Consider the following 21,059-nt stretch of genomic DNA (forward strand, 5'->3'; position numbering starts at 1 on the left):
GTTGTTACTTCCTCAAAAACATACCTGGAGCTGTGTTTTATTTGTTTGATTCACACATTTTTGAATAGCGCTTTACAAGTCAAATCCTCAAAAATGCCACTTTCCACTTTGGAATGTCATGTAGGAGAAGTTCATAGCTATTTTTATCTTAAAATAGAACAAATGGCTGGCAAGTCCAGGGCTGAAATCATCCAAGTGATTCTAGTGAAGGTGAATGGAGTTTAAAAACACAGCAGAGCACATTCTCAGCCTAAATATGCAAGATTTATGTGTGAAACGTGTGAATGAATAAAACAAAACGCAACTCCACGTGTGTTTGTGATGAGAAAACAACATTATAACAGCTCAGAAAATATCGTTAAGGTTAGGAAAGGGTTTGATCTTGACATAACCTTTTGTAGATGGAGCTCTGATGCTTACAGGTACAGATTCTAAAATAGCATGACTCCCATTTTATCTTACGTGCAGTGGAGACATCTGACTTAATTTAAGATGCATGCTCTGTGCGCATCCATAAAACCCTCTGACAGTTTCATGTGGGCTTAGAATACCTAATTAATCTTTATGGAAGATCATCAAAGATACAGGTTTAAATGGAGCTACCAGCAGTTAATGCAATTAATCATGTCTAATCTGGCGTCTTTATTCAATGACTGTTGATTTTACAGAGAACGCCTGCGCTGAGAAGAGATACGGTATGCACTTTTGTATCAACAATAACAGTGTTTTCTGCTTTATCACATCAAATTGATTTCTTAAGGGTCCTATATGTTACACAAAATGGATTCTTGTGAGCTTTATGTCATGTTTTAACCCTCTCCAGGCAGGTGTTGCAGATTTGCAACAGCTAAATGCCAATTGCCTACGTATTCCAAATCCATATTTTATGAGCTTTTTTTAAAATCAGGAGCCTTTTTTCCCATCCATGCTGATAAATGTGGACGATGCAGACTGTGCAAGAACGGCTACACACAAACGACCTGCCAGAAGTGCAAAGTTATATTGTAGATAGTTTTTTTGCTGTAGATTTTTTGCTTTTAAAATACTTTGACAAGATTTGGTGCGAATTATTACTGTCACAATCCCAAGAATTAAAGTAAAAACATATTTCTTCATGTTGTCTGCACTGAAATGAATTATGGGATATGTAGTTATTAGCTTTTGCTACTATAAAACAATACATTTATGCAAAGAAACTTGTAATTCGATATATTGTGACAGCCCACGATATTACCCAAACACACAAAATGGGCAATAAACAGGTCAGAGAGAAAGAAAAACTCAAATAAATCTGGAAAAAAAAAGAAAAGAAAGCAGGCATGGTAATATGACCGGACACAAAACCTGTATAAATCAGCTGACCAGACAAGTCACAGGAACATCACATGACCACTCTAGTGAGCAGTCGAAACTGTCAAGTATGAAAACAAACTCTTGGTCTGAAAAAAGAACCTAATAACATAAATTATCAAAAGACCAAATGAACCTCATTGGACTAAGGTTATATTTTATTTGTATGCCTGTAGCTCAACCTCACTCACATTGCAGGCATTCCATGTTTAACCAGCTTCACCCTGACCTGAATCTTCTGTTTTAATTTGGAAATTTTTGTTTTTTGTATTTCAGAAAAGGACGGCCCAGAGCTGTACTCAAATGAGGCCTGTGTTATTACTCATCCACTGGCAATCACATCTCTGGAGACCACAAGGACACCAACTAAACCAACCACAGGGAGCGCTACATCACAGAACAAGAAGGTTTCCAGTTTGATGAAAAAACTCTTCGCATTTCTTTGAGTGGTGGTACTTCTGAGGATGGCTCTCTTAGTGCTCACACATGAAATCAGGCTCTGAGTGCGTCCTGTGTGACTGCTGCGTGTTCACCTACAGTGGGGGTTAGGCTCAGAGGGCTGAAGTCCTGATGCAGAACCTTCTCGATCAGAACTTAGACATGGCCACAGCTCTACTTGCAGGAGAGAAGCTGAAGGAGCTGATCCTGCCAGGCTCCTCTCAGGATGAGAAGGGCGGGGCTCTGGCGGGACTCATGGTGCAGCTAAAACTGGAGCTGCCTTTTGATCGCGTAGTCACCATCGGCACAGTCATCATCCCCATCCTGCTCGTCACGCTCGTCTTCACAAGGAATTTTGCAGGTGAGAAGGTCGACCACTAGAGGGCTCAAGTCCACTGATCAGCAGCTGCTATACTTGATACTGTAACACAGCACAGTTATAATTACAAAACAAACACTCTGGAGAAACATATTGTTTTCAGATTATAATAACAGCACTGGGTGATTTTTTAAGTGCAATAAAATTATTCTTTTGTGAGCTAAAGTGGTGTAACATGAAGCTTAAATCATAAAACTAGCAGATATTTGATACGGAGTAATTGGTTTGGGAGGAGAGAATCCGATGGATGGGAAAGACACATTGCTGAGTCAGAGTCTGCAGCAGCTGCAGCAACCAACTGTGACTAGGCTTAACAGCAGTAAGATGTGGGAGTTATGGGAACAGTTTATTACGAAAAACATCAAAACAAAAACAACTTTTTTCTTTCTGTTTAGAGGAATCCATCTATTGTTACACACCGCACAATTTCACCAGAGACCAAGCACTGTACGCCCGAGGCTACTGCTGGACGGAGCTGCGCGACGCTGTACCTGGAGTGGAGCCTCACCTGTGGCCTTCACTGTTTGAGCATAAATTCCTGCCCTACGCTCTGCTGGCGTTCGCAGGGATCATGTATATTCCTGTACTGGGCTGGGAGTTTCTCGCCTCCACACGGCTCACTTCAGAGCTCAATTTCCTGCTTCAGGAGATTGATAACTGCTATCACCGAGCTGCTGAGGGCAGAGCGCCAAAGATCGAGAAACAGATCCAATCCAAAGGACCTGGAATAACAGAAAGAGAGAGAAGGGAGATCATTGAGAATGCAGAGAAGGAGAAGAGTCCCGAGCAGAACCTGTTTGAAAAGTATTTGGAAAGACGAGGTCAAAGTAACTTTCTGGCTAAGCTTTATTTTGCACGTCATCTGGCCATCATCTGCCTCAGCTCCATCCCCATCTCCTACCTGAGCGCGTACTACGCCCGGCAGAGACAGAATGAGTTCACCTGTGCTCTGGGGGAGCCTCCAGACATCAGCAGCTATCCTGAGCTTAAGCTCAAAGTAAACTGTAAACTGCCTGCTGTGCAGCTGCAGCGCATCATGGCCGCTGTAGACATAGCTCTGCTCTGCTCTGTCAACTTCATTATTCTGTTAAATCTGTTAAATTTATTTGTCGTTCGCAAATCAAACTTTGTGTTTGACAAACTGCATAAAGTAGGTATCAAGACTCGAAAGAGCTGGCAGAAATCTCAGTTTTGTGATATTAATATTTTGGCCATGTTTTGCAATGAAAACAGGGACCACATCAAGTCACTGAACCGACTGGACTTCATCACTAATGAGAGTGACCTGATGTATGACAATGTGGTCCGGCAGCTGCTAGCAGCGCTGGCTCAGTCCAACCATGATTCTACTCCAACTGTGAGGGAGTCTGGAATACAAACTCTCGATCCCAATCTGGACCCTTCAGACCTCGGGGTGGGAGAGCTGGGAGGAGAGCCTCTGGTCATCAAACGACCTCGCAAAAAAATAAAGTGGATTCCATCTTCAAATCCACTCCCTCAACCATTCAAGGTAACACTTCCTGAGTGAATGAGACTAATGCACACAAATTATTTTATTTTATTTCGAACTGTGTAATGGCATTTGTAGGACATGTCTATGCCCAGTAGTTAATTCTCATCAAGTATCGTTTATCTTCTATTCAGACACTTTCACAATTTATTCTACTTTTGCACAGGAGCCCGTTGCTCTGGCAGGTTTACAGAGCACTGCAAAGCCTGAGAAACCCAAACCTCTGAGACGAAAGACTGTTGCAGACAGCCTCATTGCACCACTTCTTGATAACAAGAGCACACACAACCATCCAACAAAAGGTTGTGACTTTATACGAGACTGTTGAAGGTTTTGGCCCAGAGATTGCAGTTGTTGGTAATATAATGTTATGTTCTATTTTACAGACCTGAGTGGAATGGAAAAGAAACACACTCGAAACTTCTCCCTGGATGTCCATCCATACATGCTCACAATACGTAAACCAAAAGTCGGCACCACTGCAGCTGTGCCTGTTCCCTCAGAGCACAGCATTGATGAAGTGTTTCTTGAAGGCACACACACAATTGTTCATGTTTCCGCTGGAATGACAGGTACATTTTGTTTTTTGCCCTTCCAAATCAGTCACACAGTTGTACTTTTTGAAAGGTAGTTTCTGAATATTTTAGTTTTCACTATTGCCTTTTCAGAGACAAAGATTTGCTCTCCTGAATCTACCACTACTGCCTTTTCTACCGTGACCCTCCCCACCAACACTTATGTAAATGGTTTGAGTCCAAACCCACCGTCCAGTGAAGACGCGCTCAGCCCTAAATCCTCCCCGTCTCAAAGGGACCCTCTTCCTCAGGCAGCAAACATGGAGTGTCTGTCTCCATCTCTCACCATTGCTCCTGCACACCAGCTTTTAAGTATTCATCATAATATGTTTGAGGAAGACGAGGATGAAGAGAACCGCAGGAGACTTGCAGAGAGACCAGGGGAACTCATTGCAGCAGGCGAATGTTAAAACAAGACTGAATTTTACGGAGCACTGTCCTAGCACACTTGACGACCTTGGTCTTCTATCACCTCTACCTTTTGACTGATACTTTTGTGGTACCTGACAGATGGATAGGAGTGAATAATGAAGAAATACTGCTGTGTAAGAGGTGTTTGCCACACAACACCAGAGCAGAAAGAACACATGATCTAGTGGCATTAATGACAGAGATCTAAGTGCTTATGAGGGAGATACTGTCACATGTCTCAGGATGACTGTTCTGATTATCACTTTTCTATAATACCAGCAGTCCTCATGAAACAGGGTGCTAACATGCAGGGTCAGGCACCCACATTTCCCTATTTGTTCAGTCACAATGCACTTAGCACACATAATTTTGAGTGAGTCCCTTTATCGCACTAGTCCAGTAGATAGGGAGCTGAATGCAATACACTCAAACCTGCACAAGCATTATGCAAAAGATCACAGTATATTTGTGGCAATAATATATGCGCTTACACGGCATCTAATTTCACAAAATGCTCTTTAGATAATAGTGTTTTTAGGATTAGACTATATGTAGGCTCTTGGGGCTTAAAATTTGTGAATACTCTTTCTTTAAACAGCACAAAATCTTCAATAATTCTTACAATAGACTATGGCAGTGAAGCAGGCACTTGTATCCTGCAGTCTGGTGGGTTTAGGCCTGTGGGTTTTGTACACACTGATCTGAGCTACAATGAGATTACCATGATGTCTGCCTCAGTTCACAATGCCATAGAGCCAAAACCTGCCAAGGTAGACTTAATTACAGTATTAGGCTTTGTTACGAACTGGCTCAAGGTTCGAACAATGGAGAGTCCACACATGTTTAAAAAGAATACAAAAATAGATATTTATTTAAAAACAAGGTGCAACTAAAGTTGTGGCTGCACGGTGAAGAGGAGAGAAGAGAAGAGAGTGAGCAGTCTCCAGCAGCCAGCTTTAAAGGTGACGGGCCACACCCACAATCAGGTGCAGCTTGTTATGTTGGCCCTCCCACTCGAATCTGAAAGGGAGGAGGAAGAGAGAGCCAGCAGCTGCACAAACATGCACCCACAAATACTGACCCAAGCTGGGGTTGTAACAGGCTTAAATATGTATCTTTCTTTTGTGTTGGACCAGTTTTGGGGAACGGGAGTATTAAAAGCACACAAAATGGCCTAAATATTTGAGAATGTGAAGAAAGTTCCACCAAAGTTAGGGTGACCAGATATCTCAGATTTGTTCATAACCACTGATTTGTTAAAAGTTTTATAAAAGAAATGTCCTGATTGTTGACCAATTTGGTATTCACTAACATTACAGGAGGCAATATGTTATTTGTTTAGCTCAAATTCTGAAAACCATGCTTGAAAATGATCACAAGGGAAAAAATTGGACAATGTTACTAATATATTTCACAATTTACCAAACATCCCAACTCGGGTGTGTCCCAGTGTCTTGGAAATCTGGTCACCCTAACCAGAATGGATCGTTGTTGTATTTAACTTTACTGCAAGTCTGTAATACAAAAAACCCACTGACAGCTTTGACAAAATAATAGAACACAGTCACAATTGTAACAGGTATTATTACGGATTTATTCACAAATAAAATAAACGGGAAAAAAAAGGCGTGTATTAAATGACTACATTACCCAGGGTGCACTGCGGGTGCGTGACGCTGCTGTTTGGGTGCCAGACGCTCACTTGACAGACGAGCTGGCTTCAGTAAGTACCACACGCGTTTCAGGACAGCTGTTTGGGGATCTGCTTTAACTTTTACACAGCACAGCAATTACTTGGTATCGTTTTATGATTTTCTAATGGATCTATAGATTTATAATTATGGTTCGCTAGTCCACGTTAGCTCTAGTTAGCAGCCAAGATTGCGTGCTAGCTAAACCAATGGAGACCGCACCGCGTTTACTGACGGGAAAGTAGCTCTTATGGTGCAATCCAGACAGCCAAGCGCTTACTACACATTAGAGCTCTTTTAATACATTTACGAACTACAGGTTTATTTTTTTCTGACACAATTATACCCTCTTTATTGACTGTCAATTAGCCAGACACGAAAACCTGAGTGAAGCAAAGCAGCGTCAGCATTGGTCCGCCTTGAACGCCTCACCGTAGACATATGTTTTGTTTTCTTTTTAGGTTCCTGGTTTCGAACATGGACCCGGGCAGTAATTCAGAGGTACGTGATGGATACTTTTGTAGTTTAAAATCCAGAGCACTTTAAAGTTTTAAAAAGCATGGTTCTGATAGTTAGACTGTTTGCTGTGCTCTTACAGGATGAGTTAGTTGGCCCATCGGAGGATGCTTCAGAAGAGGAACTGCCTTGCCTTCCTCCAGGCCTCTGTAAGTAACTTACTTTGTATATTTCTGTATAGGTTGTTTTATATATGTACAAATTTAACAAAATTAGTCATTTGTTTTTTGTGTTATTTTGCTGCTATAGTGTTTGCAAATAAACATGTTCTATATATTTTGCTATATACTTTGGTAATTATTATGCAATGCTATGCAGCAATCAAGATGATCCTCAGATAATCTTTCAGGTCTTAAGAAAGACTTAACAATGTCACAATTCTGAGCACATGTTTCTGTGCATTATTGCTGTAGTCTCTAGTGAAAAATCCTTGCTGATATTTTAGGCAACTTACTTTTTGAAAATATTTTGTAGCTGATGGAGAAGCCATGGAGCTCCTTTGGCAGCTGCGATCACGTCGGCGCCAGTTATCCCCAGAACTCCCAGAGACCGTCTCCCGTCTTACTGCCCCTGATGGCAGCACTTTGTACTTGGTGGGCACTGCCCATTTCAGTGACAGCAGTAAAAAGGATGTGGCTACAGTAAGTGCAGTGTGGTTTGTAATCCTCTACTTTAAATTGATGTGGTGAATTAGGAAGCAGGAGCTGTGATATAAAATCGATTGGTACAATCGTCTGGAATTACCAACCATGTAATCTGCAATTCCACGAAGAGAAAACTCTCAGCAGCAGACACACCTGCAGATTAGTTGACCACAAGACCAGCTTAGATTTTAAATTAAACACCATGTATTTGTCTCATTAGTACATCATCTGTTTGTCTCACACTTTATTTACATCACAGACAATCCGAGCTGTTCAGCCAGACGTAGTGGTGGTGGAGCTGTGCCAGTACAGAGTGTCTATGCTAAAGATGGATGAGAACACACTGCTAAAGGAAGCCAAAGACATCAACCTAGAAAAAGTTCAACAGGCCATTAAACAGGTACCGTTTAAAGAGACACATTTCTTTACTGTCTGTGCAATATCATACTTATTCTAAGCAAAGGTTTGATTTTGAATTATATTGAATAAACATACTCTCTGTCAGTCATTTTAATTCACTTAGTTTCTTTTCATCATTGTTTTGACAGAATGGGCTGATGTCTGGTCTGATGCAGATACTTCTACTCAAAGTTTCAGCGCACATCACAGAACAGTTGGGCATGGCTCCCGGAGGAGAGTTTCGGGAGGCGTTTAAAGAGGTACATCTAAAAATAAGATAGAATCAAATACAGATACATTATTTTGATCTGTTTTTCCTAACTTTTCAGGCCGGGCGGATTCCTTTCTGTAAATTTCACCTTGGGGACAGACCCATACCTGTCACTTTTAAACGGGCGATTGCTGCACTTAGTTTTTGGCAGAAGGCGAGGCTGGCATGGGGCCTTTGTTTTCTTTCAGACCCAATTAGGTATACATATTTTTGTGTATTGATACTTTGCAGTGACATCACTTTCGGGGGTTCCGCTAGTACATGTGTATCTATGGTAGAATGTTCATCTGTTGCCATGGTGACAGTGCGCTTAGCACACACTGTCAAAACAGTTTTAAGATGGAAAACTCTAGAAAAAATACAAAATAGATTTAAATATTTTCAAGAGCCTGTGATCTATATGAGTGTTCATAGTCCTGTTTAGGTGTTTGATTTTCAACAAAAAGCTGAGAGTGAGTAACTGAAAAACTGACTAATGATGACTACCTTGTGACTGTAATTTTATATGAGAGTGAGTACAAATGAGCTCACCTGTTGTAGTTCCAACTAAATCAGTTATTTCTGATCAGATTCAAGTTTAACTTGAGCAACAGAGCTTGAGACAGAGCAGTGCTTACTGTTGGAACCACATCCCAGGGGCTGTTGATGACACCAGTTGCAAAGTATCAATTTTGTCAAATTCAGAATGGATCACCGGTTTCTAACACTCATTTGAACATTTTTAGTAAAGAAGATGTAGAGAAATGCAAACAGAAAGATCTGCTTGAACAGACCATGTCAGAGATGATTGGAGAGTTTCCAGCGCTTCACCAAACCATTGTGGCAGAGAGAGACATTTACCTCACTCACACACTCAGGCAGGCAACACGCTGTGTGGAGGCTCCCCCTAATGGCCAGAGTACGTATGCATTTTTGTAGTAAACTGTTAATGTTCTCTCATTTTCTGTACAATAAGTACAATAATCAGTATTCCCATCTGGTTTATACAGAGATTATGGACGCACAAATTTAAAACTTTTTCATTAAGCTTTTAATAAACTGAAAGTGAATTTATTTAATACAGTGTATGTTGTACCCATTACTCTACAGATCAAAAAAAGGACTCATCACAGAATAAGTATATTACCTTCTGTATTTTTACAATAATACTCCAAGCATTAAAGCAGAACTTTGATACATTTTGGTACAACTGGAATAAAACCGCTGCTTGTTAGCGTTATCTGCAGTTGTCCATCAGAGGGGCAGACTCTGTTGTTTACTGCAATTTATTTTTAGACAAAAATTTGATTATGGGGGACCGCCATAGTCTCCACTCAAAATGAGACACACTGATAATCTTGTTGTATTTGATTTTGCATCATATATACTGTAATTATCTGCTTAATGCTGTTTAGAAGTCCCTGGTGTGGTTGTGGGAGTCGTGGGGATGGGCCATGTCCCTGGAATAGAAAAGAACTGGGAAAAGGACCTCAACATTAGTGAAATCATGAGGTAAGAAATATAACTGTTTGAATATTCATGATGATGAAATGTGACTGATTTTTTTTTTACCCTGAATCTTTTCCTCAGTGTGGCGCCACCCTCTCGGTTTGGCTGGGCCCTGCAGGCCGTTTTTAAAGGCGTCCTGATGGGCCTTGTGGGGTACGCCTGCTATCGAGCTGGTGGGACTTTAGGCAGAACACTGATGTCTATACCTGCTGTCAAAGCACTAGTGGAAAATCTGAGACTGTCCCACGCTTGATCCCAAAGGTTTTCTTCTATCCGTCAGTGACAAATCTATATTAAAATGCATCTCTCACCAATAGCCTTACAGGACGTGTGGAGGATTTGACCAGTCGCTGCAGTGGACCTCAGGAGGTTAGATATCTCCTACCTCTGATGCTCTTGTAAACAGAGCAGTACTGCCAAATAAACCATGACAGTACTTTGAGCATTTTGCCAAAAATTGTTATATATTTTTTTTTTACTAAAACCCGGTTAGATTCATTTAGTTTTCATATGGGAGCCTTTTAAACATTATACTTATTATTTGTGAGCCACGGCTAAGGTTTGTCATCTTTACTTGGTGCCCATAATGTACTGGTGCTGCTTCAGTCATTTGCAGCACTTCATAGTTAACATGATTTGTATATGATGATTTAATAAATTCTGTATATTTTAAATAATAATATAAAACAGATACAACTATTACTGTTAATGTTGACCCACTTGTTGGTCTTATCAACAGCGAGTGCCTCATTTAGCTGCAAGGGCTGTACGAGAGAATCTTTATACGGTACAATGCCTCTTTCTACAAGAAAACGTTTGCTCTACAGTAATAATTTTTAATTAAATGGGACCAGAGCTGTTCCATGGTTTTATACTCGGTCATTGTCAGATCAGCACTATGCAAGACCTACAGTAAATGTGCCTCAGGTTAAAAACACATTTCTCTTAAACATTTTTCTCTGCACCTGTTCATTTGGACTTTTTATAAACTGGTTTCTGGTTTCTTGTTATATGCTTTGACTATGACCTAAAAGCCATCTGTGTATTATGAAATACAATGAGATTATGTGTAATAATTGTATACAATATGCAATAAATTCCCCAGAGCAGTTTTATTGAATTAAAATTTACTATGAAGTGTTTTTTTTTATGTTCATGATGAGTTGGCATGAGTTGGTTATTTTTTGGTGATTTTTATATTGTGTTTGCAAATATTTCTATTAACTTATTTAACTTTGATCAACATGTGGACAAGAAGATTCAATAAACTTTACCAGATGTACAGTATGTCAGATTTAAATTAATGCCAAATTCTAATATATAAATAATTATGCCTGACTATAAGTATAAATTACAAAGATGCCTTTTACCCAACTATGAATTGGTAATGAATTCATAGACTAGACACTCGATTTAATATTTAGCGAAGGTGGTTTCATTAGATTTTGAGACTTAGACAAACTTTATAGCTGCACAAGGGAAATTATTTGGACACACATCACAATATAATATAATAACAAAGAGTAAAAAATATAAATGGTAATAAATTCTAAATAGGTAGCAAAAAAAGATAGCAAGAGAGTAAAATAAGACAATTATATAAATGTATATGTACAAGTCAAAATAAAATAGAAAAATAAGTTATAAATTATAAAATCTCAGCTATATACAAGGATTAAAATTATACATTAGGTTGCCTAATATTTAATATTAAACCGAAAAAAATTAACTTTGTAAAAGAAAATGATGGTGGATGTGCTGTATTCTTTGACTGTACAGATATATGGAATATGAAAGATACAGGAATACATTCATACCATACTCCCTACAACTGTACAACTCACCCTTATGTAACAGATAATACTCCCTACAACTGTACAACAATACACCCTTCCTATGACCTCTTGTATAAAGCTGTGATTTTATATTTTATTACTTTTCTTTTTGTTTTATTTTTACTGTATATTTACATTTATATAATTATGTCTTATTTGACACCTGTCTCTTGCTGTCTCTTTTGCTACTTATTTAGAATGTATTATTACATTTATATTTTTGTTCTTTGCTATTATCTTATATGGTCATGTGTGAGCTGCTGTATCCAGATTTTTTTTTTTCAGAAAATAATAAGTGCCCTTTAAACAACAGTGCCTTGGATTTTTGTCTTTGGGACGTTTTAACCCTCTCAGGCTCAAATTAATTTTTAGTATCAGGAAAAATCTGATATTTGGGGAAAATTATCATATGTGGTAGTAATATATAATCCTGATTTTTTTAATCCTTTGTAAACAACAAAAGTACTTTGCACTTCTGGCAGGCTGTTTGCGTGTAGCCATGCTTGCACAGTCTGCATCTTCCATGTTTATCAGCATGGATGGGAAAAAAGGCTCCTGAGTAAAAAAAAAAAAAGCTAATAAAATATGGATGTGGAGTAAGTAGATAATTGGCATTTAGCTGTTGCAAATCTCCAACGCCTGCCTGCAGAGGGTTAACACACATTCTGCTACAGATTTAGGCCTGTCATGATAAGTAATAATAATAAATTAAGTCTATATATTGCATGGATCTATTAAAATAAGTAATATAATAAAAATAAAAATTAATTAATTAATTAATAAAAAATAAAAATAGCTAGAAAAAAGAAAAAAAAAAAAGGGGGGGGACTGGGAATTGAATCGTTGAAGTGCCTTTGTTTCCGGCACGACCGATTATAATGTAACACCGTGGTGTAAACATCCGGATTATGAAAGTATGACTTGAGAGAACTTTTTCTGAAATACGACGTTGTTCACAGATGGCAGAGGTTAAATGGCTTACATAGGACACCGGCTGGGCTCTCCGCGGTGTTTGCTCGTCGGTGTTCCCGTGATTAGGCGCCTTTGTTCGGTCGGTATGGCAGACATGGGGCTGGCGTGGAGTCAGTCCCCTCTGGAGCGACTCCCCTTCGACAACCAGGCTCTCCAGAAACTTCCCCTGGACCCGAGCGAGGACTCGGGGGTGAGACAGGTGAAAGGAGCCTGTTTCTCTCGAGTCAAGCCGCAGCCGGTGACTAAACCTCGCTTCGTGGCGGTCTCTCACCATGCGCTGGTTCTCCTGGGGCTCAGCGGGGAGGAGGTGCTCAACGACCCCCAAGGACCGGAGTACCTGAGCGGGTCCAAAGTGATGCCCGGCTCGGAGCCCGCTGCCCACTGTTACTGCGGGCATCAGTTCGGGCAGTTCGCAGGGCAGCTGGGGGACGGGGCGGCTTGTTACTTGGGGGAAATTAAAGTACCACCGGGACTAAACCCAGAACTTTTAGTGGAAAACCCGAGTGGTAGATGGGAGATCCAGGTGAAGGGCGCAGGACTGACCCCTTACTCCAGGTCAGTGTTTAGAACTATAAACCTGAGGGGTGTCCAAACATGAGTAGATATGTGTCACATTTAAGGACATTGAGAGTTTTAGGGTTAATAGTGTTGAATCATTAAGTTTTTATGGTCCTATATTGCATAAAATAGACTCTTGACCCATGTCGAAGCACTGTTTTCCTCCTCAAAATCGAGTTGTGTTTTGTTTCATTCACACATGTTTGAGTATTCCTTTATTATAAGTCTGTCTACATATCCGAGCAGGGTTCCCACAGTCATGGAATTTTTGTAAATTCAATGAAAGTAATGGCATTTTCTTATCTCTTTTGCGCAACTACATCATTCTGTTAAGTTATCGTTAGGTTATTATGATTATTTCCGAACGTCTGCACCTTTTGTTTAAAAGAGACGACAATAAATGCACTGACAGTATTTTGAATGTTAAAAAAACACCAAAAAACTATAATACCAAACCATAAGGTGAGAGAAAAGGGTTAACATTTTATATTTCGCCCTAAACGTCTGATTAATTCTCCACATGTAAGTGCTGTAAAGTCATGGAAAATTCACTTTAAGTCATGAAAAAGTCAGGGAATAGTTTTGAAATTGTGTCAGTGAAAAAGAGGGTCAGAATACTCTCTTTCACTTTGTTATGTTATGAAGCTAGCAGATACTTTTTGTCTTTAGTTTAGTAGAGATTGGCAATAACGGAAGAAATTATCCAAATGATTCTTGTGAAAGTGTGGAGTTTAAAAACATAGTGGAGCACTTCCTATATTACCACATGACATCACAAGGTGGAACAGTCTTTTATGTTTGAAACAAGAACTCGGCGTAACTATGCAGGGTTTGTGTGTTAAACATGTGTGTATGAAACAAAACATAACTCTAGAAGACTCATTTGGTCTTCTGATAATTTATGTTATTAGGTTCTTTTTGTCAGAACAAGAGTTTGTTTTCATACCTGACAATTTCTCAGATTTTTCAATTGCTCAGCAGCAACTTCCTCAGGACAGTGAGATCACTGTTACGTGACCACTCTGAGGAAGACCGCTGGTGAGCAGTCGAAATTGTCAGGTATGAAAACAAACTCTTGGTCTGAAAAAAGAACCTAATAACATACAACTCTAGTTATGCTTTTGATGAGGAAACGGCATTATAACAGAGGTCAGAAACAGCGTAATATGGGTCCTTTGACATAACAGCCTTAATATTTAGTTTAACTCTGTCTCTGATAGACAAGCTGATGGTCGTAAGGTCCTCCGCTCCAGTATAAGAGAGTTCCTGTGCAGTGAGGCCATGTTCTTCCTGGGAGTGCCCACGACCAGAGCTGGGTCTGTGGTCACCTCTGACAGCATGGTCCTCAGAGACATTTACTACAGCGGGCGCCCTCGTCATGAGAGATGCTCTGTGGTGCTGCGGATCGCTCCCACTTTTCTCAGGTAAATTGACCATTCCTGCAGCTGTTCCCCTCATTACTTTTGTTTCAGAAGCCAAGCTAATACCATTCTGTTTTACAGGTTTGGATCTTTTGAAATCTTTAAGCAGGCAGATGAGTTCACAGGGCGTCAGGGGCCCAGCTATGGACTCGATGAGATCAGAGGACAGATGATGGATTATGTCATTGAGATGTTTTATCCTGAAATACAGCAGAATTTCCCAGACCGCGTGGAGAGAAACGTTGCTTTCTTCAGAGAGGTTTGAGAACTTGTTTCATTATGGACTGAAGTTGAATGAAGTCAGATTAGTTCATTAGTTCATTCATTAGCCCTGGCCTTTGGATTGTCTTTATCCATTGTTGTAGATAAAAGTAAAGTAAATCCTGTACACTTTATGGCCAGAGCTCACAGCCTTATATGACACCAGCAGTTTTAACACCTCATAAAAGTTGACCTTGTGCTCCCTTCTGCAGGTGGTGCTTCGTACTGCTCGACTCGTGGCCCAGTGGCAGTGTGTGGGGTTCTGCCATGGAGTTTTAAACACAGATAACATGAGTATCCTGGGGCTCACACTCGATTATGGCCCATACGGGTTCATGGACAGGTAAAATATGTCAACAAACTGTAAAACTTTGTTTTATATTTTTCTAGGCAGGAAAAAATTAAATCCTCCATTTCATTTTGACTGGTAATACATTTCAGTGGTTATAATGTGCTTCTAATAAAATACATTTACCATGTAGGTTTGATTATAGCGTTTGTCTGTGCTTTCTTAGGTATGATGGTATTATGACAATATTTATTTAAAAAAAACAGTTGAGCTGTATTAGGTTTGGTATCTATTTATTAATGTATTTCATGGTGTTTATGAAAAGAATCAAATGTCTGCTTTGTTCTGCTCAGATTTGACCCGGATTTTATTTGTAACGCCTCAGACAACTCAGGCCGTTACTCCTATAAGGCCCAGCCGGCCATCTGCAGGTGGAACCTGGTGAAACTGGCAGAGGCCCTTGCTCCTGAACTGCCTCCTGAAAGAGCAGAGGGAATCCTTGATGAATACATGGACATGTATAATCGATTCTACCTGGAGAACATGAGAAGAAAGACAGGTTTACTCAAGAAAGAGGAGCCAGAAGATGAGATGCTGATCACTGAGCTCCTGCAGACCATGCATAACACAGGTAGTAATTAGCTCAAAATGTGTAAAAAGAAACTACTTTTTTATGTGGAGTACTTACTGACAACTCTTTCAGGTGCCGACTTTACCAACACATTTCGCTGTTTGAGCCAAATCTCCTGTCCCGCTGAGGGAGAAAATGAGGCGGAGATTATGAGACAGGCTACACAGCTTCTGCTTGAGCAGTGTGCTTCTTTAGAGGAGCTACAGGCTGCCAACAAACCCACTATGGACCCACGGTATGGATGTGATCAAATGATTATTTCTGTGTAATGATAATTCCCTGCAGACCTTTTTGTTAATCCTATTACACCATTTTAACTTAATAAGGATATTAAACATCGCTGATAAAATGTATTTCACTTCATGATATACAAAAACCCTGCTCCCAACATATATTTAGATCTAAACACAGATAAATGATTTATGATGCAATCATGTTTTTACCTTATCTTTACTGTCTTGTAAATATATTAAATCAAATCAGAGGCCATATCTATTAGCTTACCTCATGTCTGAACCTAGTGCGTTTATCTGTTGCACTAAAGCCTTTGTTTTGTTTTTGTGTTGTGACAGGGAGCTGGCCATGCTTTTGTCTCTAGCCCAGACCAATCCCGCGCTGTTCCAGATGATATCAGACCGAGCCACAATAGCCAGGCAATTAGATAAGCTCAGCAAACTTAAAGACCTGATGGAGTCCAGTGAAGAAGAGCTGAAAGAGAAGCAGGCGGGGGACTGGACAGCCTGGATCACACTCTACAGGTGGGGTCAAAATAACAGCTTTAATGCTAAGTTCAAAGAAGTGAGTGGGCGGTGCCAAAAGGGCCCATATTGCGTTACTCTCTAATCTAAGTTATACTGCTGCATCCTCATCAAAAACAGACTTGGAGTTGTGTTTTGTTTCATTCACACATTTTTAACTCACAAACCTGCATATTTAGACTGAGCTCTTCTCTCAGACAGAAAACACTCCAGCTTGTGATATCATATGTTAACACAGGAAGTGCTGCACTATGTTTTTAAAACTTTTAAAACTCATTTGGATGATTTCAGGCCTGGAATTTCCAATTGCTACTGAACAAAATGTAAAAGGTAGCTGTTAACTTGAAAACTACCACTTCATGACTGCATAGGGTAAAGCAGAGCATTTTGATCTTTGGAGATATAGGCAGCCTAATAATAAAGCATTACTCATACATGTGTGAATGAAACAAAACTTAACTTCAGGTATGTTTTTGAGCAGGTAACAACATGGCTAAAAGCTCACAAGAGTCGATTCTGTGTAATATAGGACCTTAGATTGTGGAGTTGTAGATGGCCAAAATCAGAAGCCAGGAAATGGGAGGTTGTTCTGTTACACTGTTATCACTGGTGCAGGAAGCGTCTGGGGAGAGAACTGGAAGGCCAGAGTGATGTGGCTGCTGTCCAGAATGAGAGGGTGAAAGTGATGGATGGCACCAACCCACGCGTGGTGCTAAGGAACTATATCGCCCAAAATGCAATTGAGGCCGCAGAGAGTGGAGACTTCTCTGAGGTACAGAAAATGCTGTTAATCATGTTGATTTATTCTTTAATATCTGAGATCTTTATCATTGCTATATATTTTTTGCGAACGTTATTTCATGTTTTATTTAATCAAAGTAATTGCTGAAAATTGTACGAATCAAATATTACTATATGCTCCCAATGGGCAACTAGTTTGGTTTTTGTTTCTTCAGTCAAAAGAAACCTACACTTTATTCTGCCAAAAAAAAAAAAAACCTTTAGAATCCAATTACCATATTTTTCGGACTATAAGTCTCTCCAGAGTATAAGTCGCACCAGCCACAAAATGCGCAATGAAGAAGAAAAAAACATATATAAGTCGCACCGGACTATAATTTGCACGTTTTGGAGAAATGTGTGTTATAAAATCAGAGACCAGGAACCGACATTACATCTTGAAAGGCAAGTTATAGTAATAACAACAGAACAGAAAACAACAGACTGTTAATATGTTAACAGTGGTACAGGAGTAATTTTAGTACTAGATACTGACACACGAGCCTAGAGCCTCTCGCACCTCTCAGTCTGAAAATTTTAATATATAAGTCACACCTGAGTGTAAGTCGCAGGAAACACCCAAACCATGAAAAAAAGTGCAACTTATAGTCCAAAAATATCCCCCAACAAATCTGAAAAAAAAAAAAAAGATCTAATACCCTAATACAGGACAGGCTGACCTAAACACAGCTGTTATTATGTATAAGGTTCATGGACATATGCTCCCTGAGTGTGTCCAGGTGACATTTAAACCCAGAGAGACTCGTTATAAGCTGAGCGGAACCAGAGTATATATAAAAAAATAAAAATAAGGCCAAAGGTAGATTTATGTCAGTTAGAGGAGTAGATGTCTGGAATAGTCTGGATGTGGTGTTAAATGAATCAACAATATCATCAATAAAGATTTTTTAAAATGTACAAATTTAATTTCATAGTCAATTATAAAGAGTAAGAATGAATTAAAAACAGTTGCTTGCCATATACAGAGAGAAGATAATAATATAGATACAGTAGGCTATAGATACAGGCCAGTGATTAGGGTTAATGTTGTGAAATGGATGATTTTGAAGGGAAATGTATTATTGTGACGTATGTGTTGAAGTTGGTTTATTCTCTTCTTTCCAACCAGTTGTTGCTTGTTGTTTGCTGAAGGCTGTGTTCTTGGCATCGTTTTGTAAACAGGGTTAGGCGTTCATATGTGTTTTCACTTCAGCCTGAACCCCTTCGGTCGTAGTTGTCGTGTGAAATTTTTGTATAATTCTATTAAATGCTTGACTGAAGAAAATAAAATCCTACTACTACTACCACTCGCCATCATAAGGCAAACAACAAACTCAGTCAAATGGAGCTGTGTCTCAAAGTTTTGCCAAATCCACATGCAAAATACTAGAAGCTACAAGGAAATACATGGAGGATACAAGACTCAAAATAAACATTGACCATTTCCTGTTGTGTTTGCCCCACAGACTGTTCTACTGTATAATCTGTATAATCTATGGTTTGGCCTGATGTTCTTTCTCTCTCTTTCTCAGGTCCAGAGAGTTCTGAAGGTTCTGGAAAAGCCCTTCACTGCACAGCCAGGCCTGGAGCTCCCAACGTGGTTCGGCAAATACAGAACCACAGAGGAGGGGGAGAGGGAGTACGGGGTGAGGGCAGAGAGGGCGCGGGAGGACGGGGAAATGGAAGAGGCGTCCACTTCCACTGTCAGAAGTGCTTTGCCCTATGACAGCAAGCCCCCCGCATGGGCACAGGAAATATGTGTCACATGATCTTCGTAAAGACTTTCTTGATGGTTAGCTGACCTGTTTAAAGTGCCTATGAAAGGTTGGACTCATTTTCACTAGTGAAAGTGAAGTTAACATTAAATTTAGCTAAAAAAAAAAAAGTTTAGCCATGTCTTAGGTTTCAAATTTTCATTAAATCATTAGCCAGGCTTGTGTCACCTAGTGACTCCACTCAATTTCATTTCTCTCCAGCGACTAGGTCAGGAATCAAAATACAAAAGACAGTTCGCAAAAACTCTGGAAGTGCAAGTTCGGGCACCAGCCAATCAGAGAAGAGCCATATATTCAGTGTTGTCAACGATTCCCGAGATTGAGGATTTAAAGCCGGAATAAAGAGAATGTTTGGTGAATTTCATCAAGGGGAAAGACGTTATTGCCCGTCTTCCTATGGGATTTGGGAAAAAGCTTAATATGCCAGGTAGACCCATTAATGATGCATTACATATGTCACGACCAAATAGCGATTGGTTAAATGATAAAAAGTACCCACCTACCGTCGCGCGAATGAATTCTAACACTGCAAGGTCAGACAGTTTGTACGAAGTGAAATGAAGTAAAACCAGCTGATGAATCAGGCTGGAAACTCATTATATCATGCTAGGGAATTCTACAACTTTTATCTATGGCAGCAGGTTCTTCACTGAGCCAAATATAAATATAGGAAACATCTTTATTTTGTTAAAATCATGTTTAAAATATCAGAAACAAATGTGTTTCTTGTGTAAATTGTGCCGAACCTTTAGATAGAATTCTCCCTAGTTCGATGTCATTAATGTGAAACTATCTAAAATATATCTCTCTACTTCACCATAACTATTTCAACATATTTTCAACTTTTCTTCACAAATGTTGGAAAATACAGGAAGGAAAGAGTTCTGTTTTAGAGAGTTCCACAGGGAGAATTCTGTGAATGAATGAACATTATGCAAAACAATACATTTTATGGTTGTATTGATTACAACCCAAAAAAAAAGGATTGAGCTCCAGCAAAAAGTTCAGCACAATTTACAAAAAAAAACACACTTTTCCAATATTTTAAACATTGTTTCAACAAAATGAAGGTGTTTTCTTAAATGTTTATTTGTCAGATAATAATTTCTGTGTACATTAGAGGAGTTTTGGTTGCCTGACAGTACCATTTTCTGTATATGTAATATTCAAGGAACTGGAGGGATGGCACTGCCAGGAAAAGTTTTGGCTCTGTGTATAAAAGGGTTGCTAGGTAATAGTAATGGATTTTTTTGTGTGATATCCAAAAAGGAAGTGAAATTTGAAACTTTAAAAATTGCTAAAGTCGAGAAAAAATGCTTATATTTAGCTAAATCGTAAATATAAAGATCGTAACTGTCTTTTATTAAATTGAGAAGTCCAACCTGTCAGAGGCGCTTTAATATAAGAAAGAGATGACATTTATGTTTACTCTTTGGCAGCCTGCCTCAAGAAAGTTATTTTGACTCAACAGCCCAGACAAAGCCTAATACAAAGCAGACAAGGGATACACTGGTGGGGCAAGAATCAATGCCAAAATTAAAAATCATTATTTATTTACGTCTGCCTGTGACTAATGGATAACATATGTGAGGAATGTGTTGTACGAAACCAAATCCGTGTCTGTGTGGTATTGACGAGCTCTAAATGATGAGTCAGACACAAAGTCCTGAAAAGAACTGGTCTGATCCTGAAGGTCTGGGCTGTTTGAGTTTGTTGAGTTTCTAAGGGAAAGAGGGACTCGGTGACTGCAGTTTTAAATGGAATAATGGGGAAAAAATAGCTGCAAATATAAAGACGCACAATGTAATAATAATAATAATCTACTTTAAAGGTCCAATATGTAATTTTTCTCATGGAGGGTCCGTCAACTGCTTGTCACTGTCGGGATGTAACTGCTTTGCTAAAAATTTTCCACAGAATGGCGTCAAAATTATCTGTCAAGGAATTCAAGGAGTTGGAGACAAGTTACAGGCCAGATCTGTGGAGAAACGCCCTCACTCACAATAAGAATGGATGTTTTTCAAGGTATTTTTGTCAATAAATGCCATATTGGAGGTCATTGTAATGCCATACTTTGGAATGTTTCAGGCAGATAAAGAGGCGGATG

At 39.5% G+C, this 21,059-nt stretch overlaps 3 protein-coding genes across 3 annotated transcripts; all 3 read left to right on the plus strand.

The window, feature by feature from the left end:
* Positions 1–1,920: 1,920 nt before the first annotated feature.
* Positions 1,921–4,662, plus strand: panx2 (pannexin 2). Its single transcript, XM_020931165.2, has 5 exons — positions 1,921–2,149; positions 2,563–3,677; positions 3,844–3,979; positions 4,064–4,249; positions 4,346–4,662. The coding sequence occupies exons 1-5, from the start codon at positions 1,921–1,923 to the stop codon at positions 4,660–4,662; spliced, it is 1,983 nt and encodes a 660-aa protein (XP_020786824.2).
* A 1,671-nt stretch (positions 4,663–6,333) lies between these two features.
* Positions 6,334–10,802, plus strand: trabd (TraB domain containing). Its single transcript, XM_020931133.2, has 10 exons — positions 6,334–6,386; positions 6,816–6,855; positions 6,953–7,019; positions 7,345–7,511; positions 7,774–7,914; positions 8,063–8,173; positions 8,243–8,382; positions 8,910–9,082; positions 9,579–9,675; positions 9,754–10,802. The coding sequence occupies exons 2-10, from the start codon at positions 6,832–6,834 to the stop codon at positions 9,923–9,925; spliced, it is 1,092 nt and encodes a 363-aa protein (XP_020786792.1). The 5' UTR covers positions 6,334–6,386; positions 6,816–6,831; the 3' UTR covers positions 9,926–10,802.
* Positions 10,803–12,389: 1,587 nt separating this feature from the next.
* selenoo1 (selenoprotein O1) lies at positions 12,390–19,062 on the plus strand. Its single transcript, XM_020931136.2, has 9 exons — positions 12,390–13,034; positions 14,258–14,461; positions 14,540–14,717; positions 14,932–15,062; positions 15,362–15,639; positions 15,712–15,874; positions 16,212–16,397; positions 17,013–17,169; positions 18,710–19,062. Exons 1-9 carry the CDS (start codon positions 12,481–12,483, stop codon positions 18,953–18,955), a joined length of 2,097 nt encoding a protein of 698 aa, XP_020786795.1. The 5' UTR covers positions 12,390–12,480; the 3' UTR covers positions 18,956–19,062.
* Positions 19,063–21,059: the final 1,997 nt, after the last annotated feature.

The sequence above is a fragment of the Boleophthalmus pectinirostris genome, unplaced genomic scaffold (assembly GCF_026225935.1).
Source record: "Boleophthalmus pectinirostris isolate CB_2022bp ecotype Guang Dong unplaced genomic scaffold, ASM2622593v1 HiC_scaffold_2, whole genome shotgun sequence".
Classification (NCBI taxonomy): Eukaryota; Metazoa; Chordata; class Actinopteri; order Gobiiformes; family Gobiidae; genus Boleophthalmus; species Boleophthalmus pectinirostris.

Coding starts and splice junctions, on each gene's coding strand:
- trabd (XM_020931133.2), top strand. CDS start 6,832: ATGGACCCGGGCAGTAATTCAGAG. Junction 8,174..8,242: donor TTCGGGAGGCGTTTAAAGAG/GTACATCTAAAA, acceptor CTAACTTTTCAG/GCCGGGCGGATTCCTTTCTG. Junction 9,083..9,578: donor GGCTCCCCCTAATGGCCAGA/GTACGTATGCAT, acceptor AATGCTGTTTAG/AAGTCCCTGGTGTGGTTGTG.
- panx2 (XM_020931165.2), top strand. CDS start 1,921: ATGCAGAACCTTCTCGATCAGAACTTAGACATGGCCACAGCTCTACTT. Junction 3,678..3,843: donor CACTCCCTCAACCATTCAAG/GTAACACTTCCT, acceptor ACTTTTGCACAG/GAGCCCGTTGCTCTGGCAGG. Junction 4,250..4,345: donor TGTTTCCGCTGGAATGACAG/GTACATTTTGTT, acceptor TTGCCTTTTCAG/AGACAAAGATTTGCTCTCCT.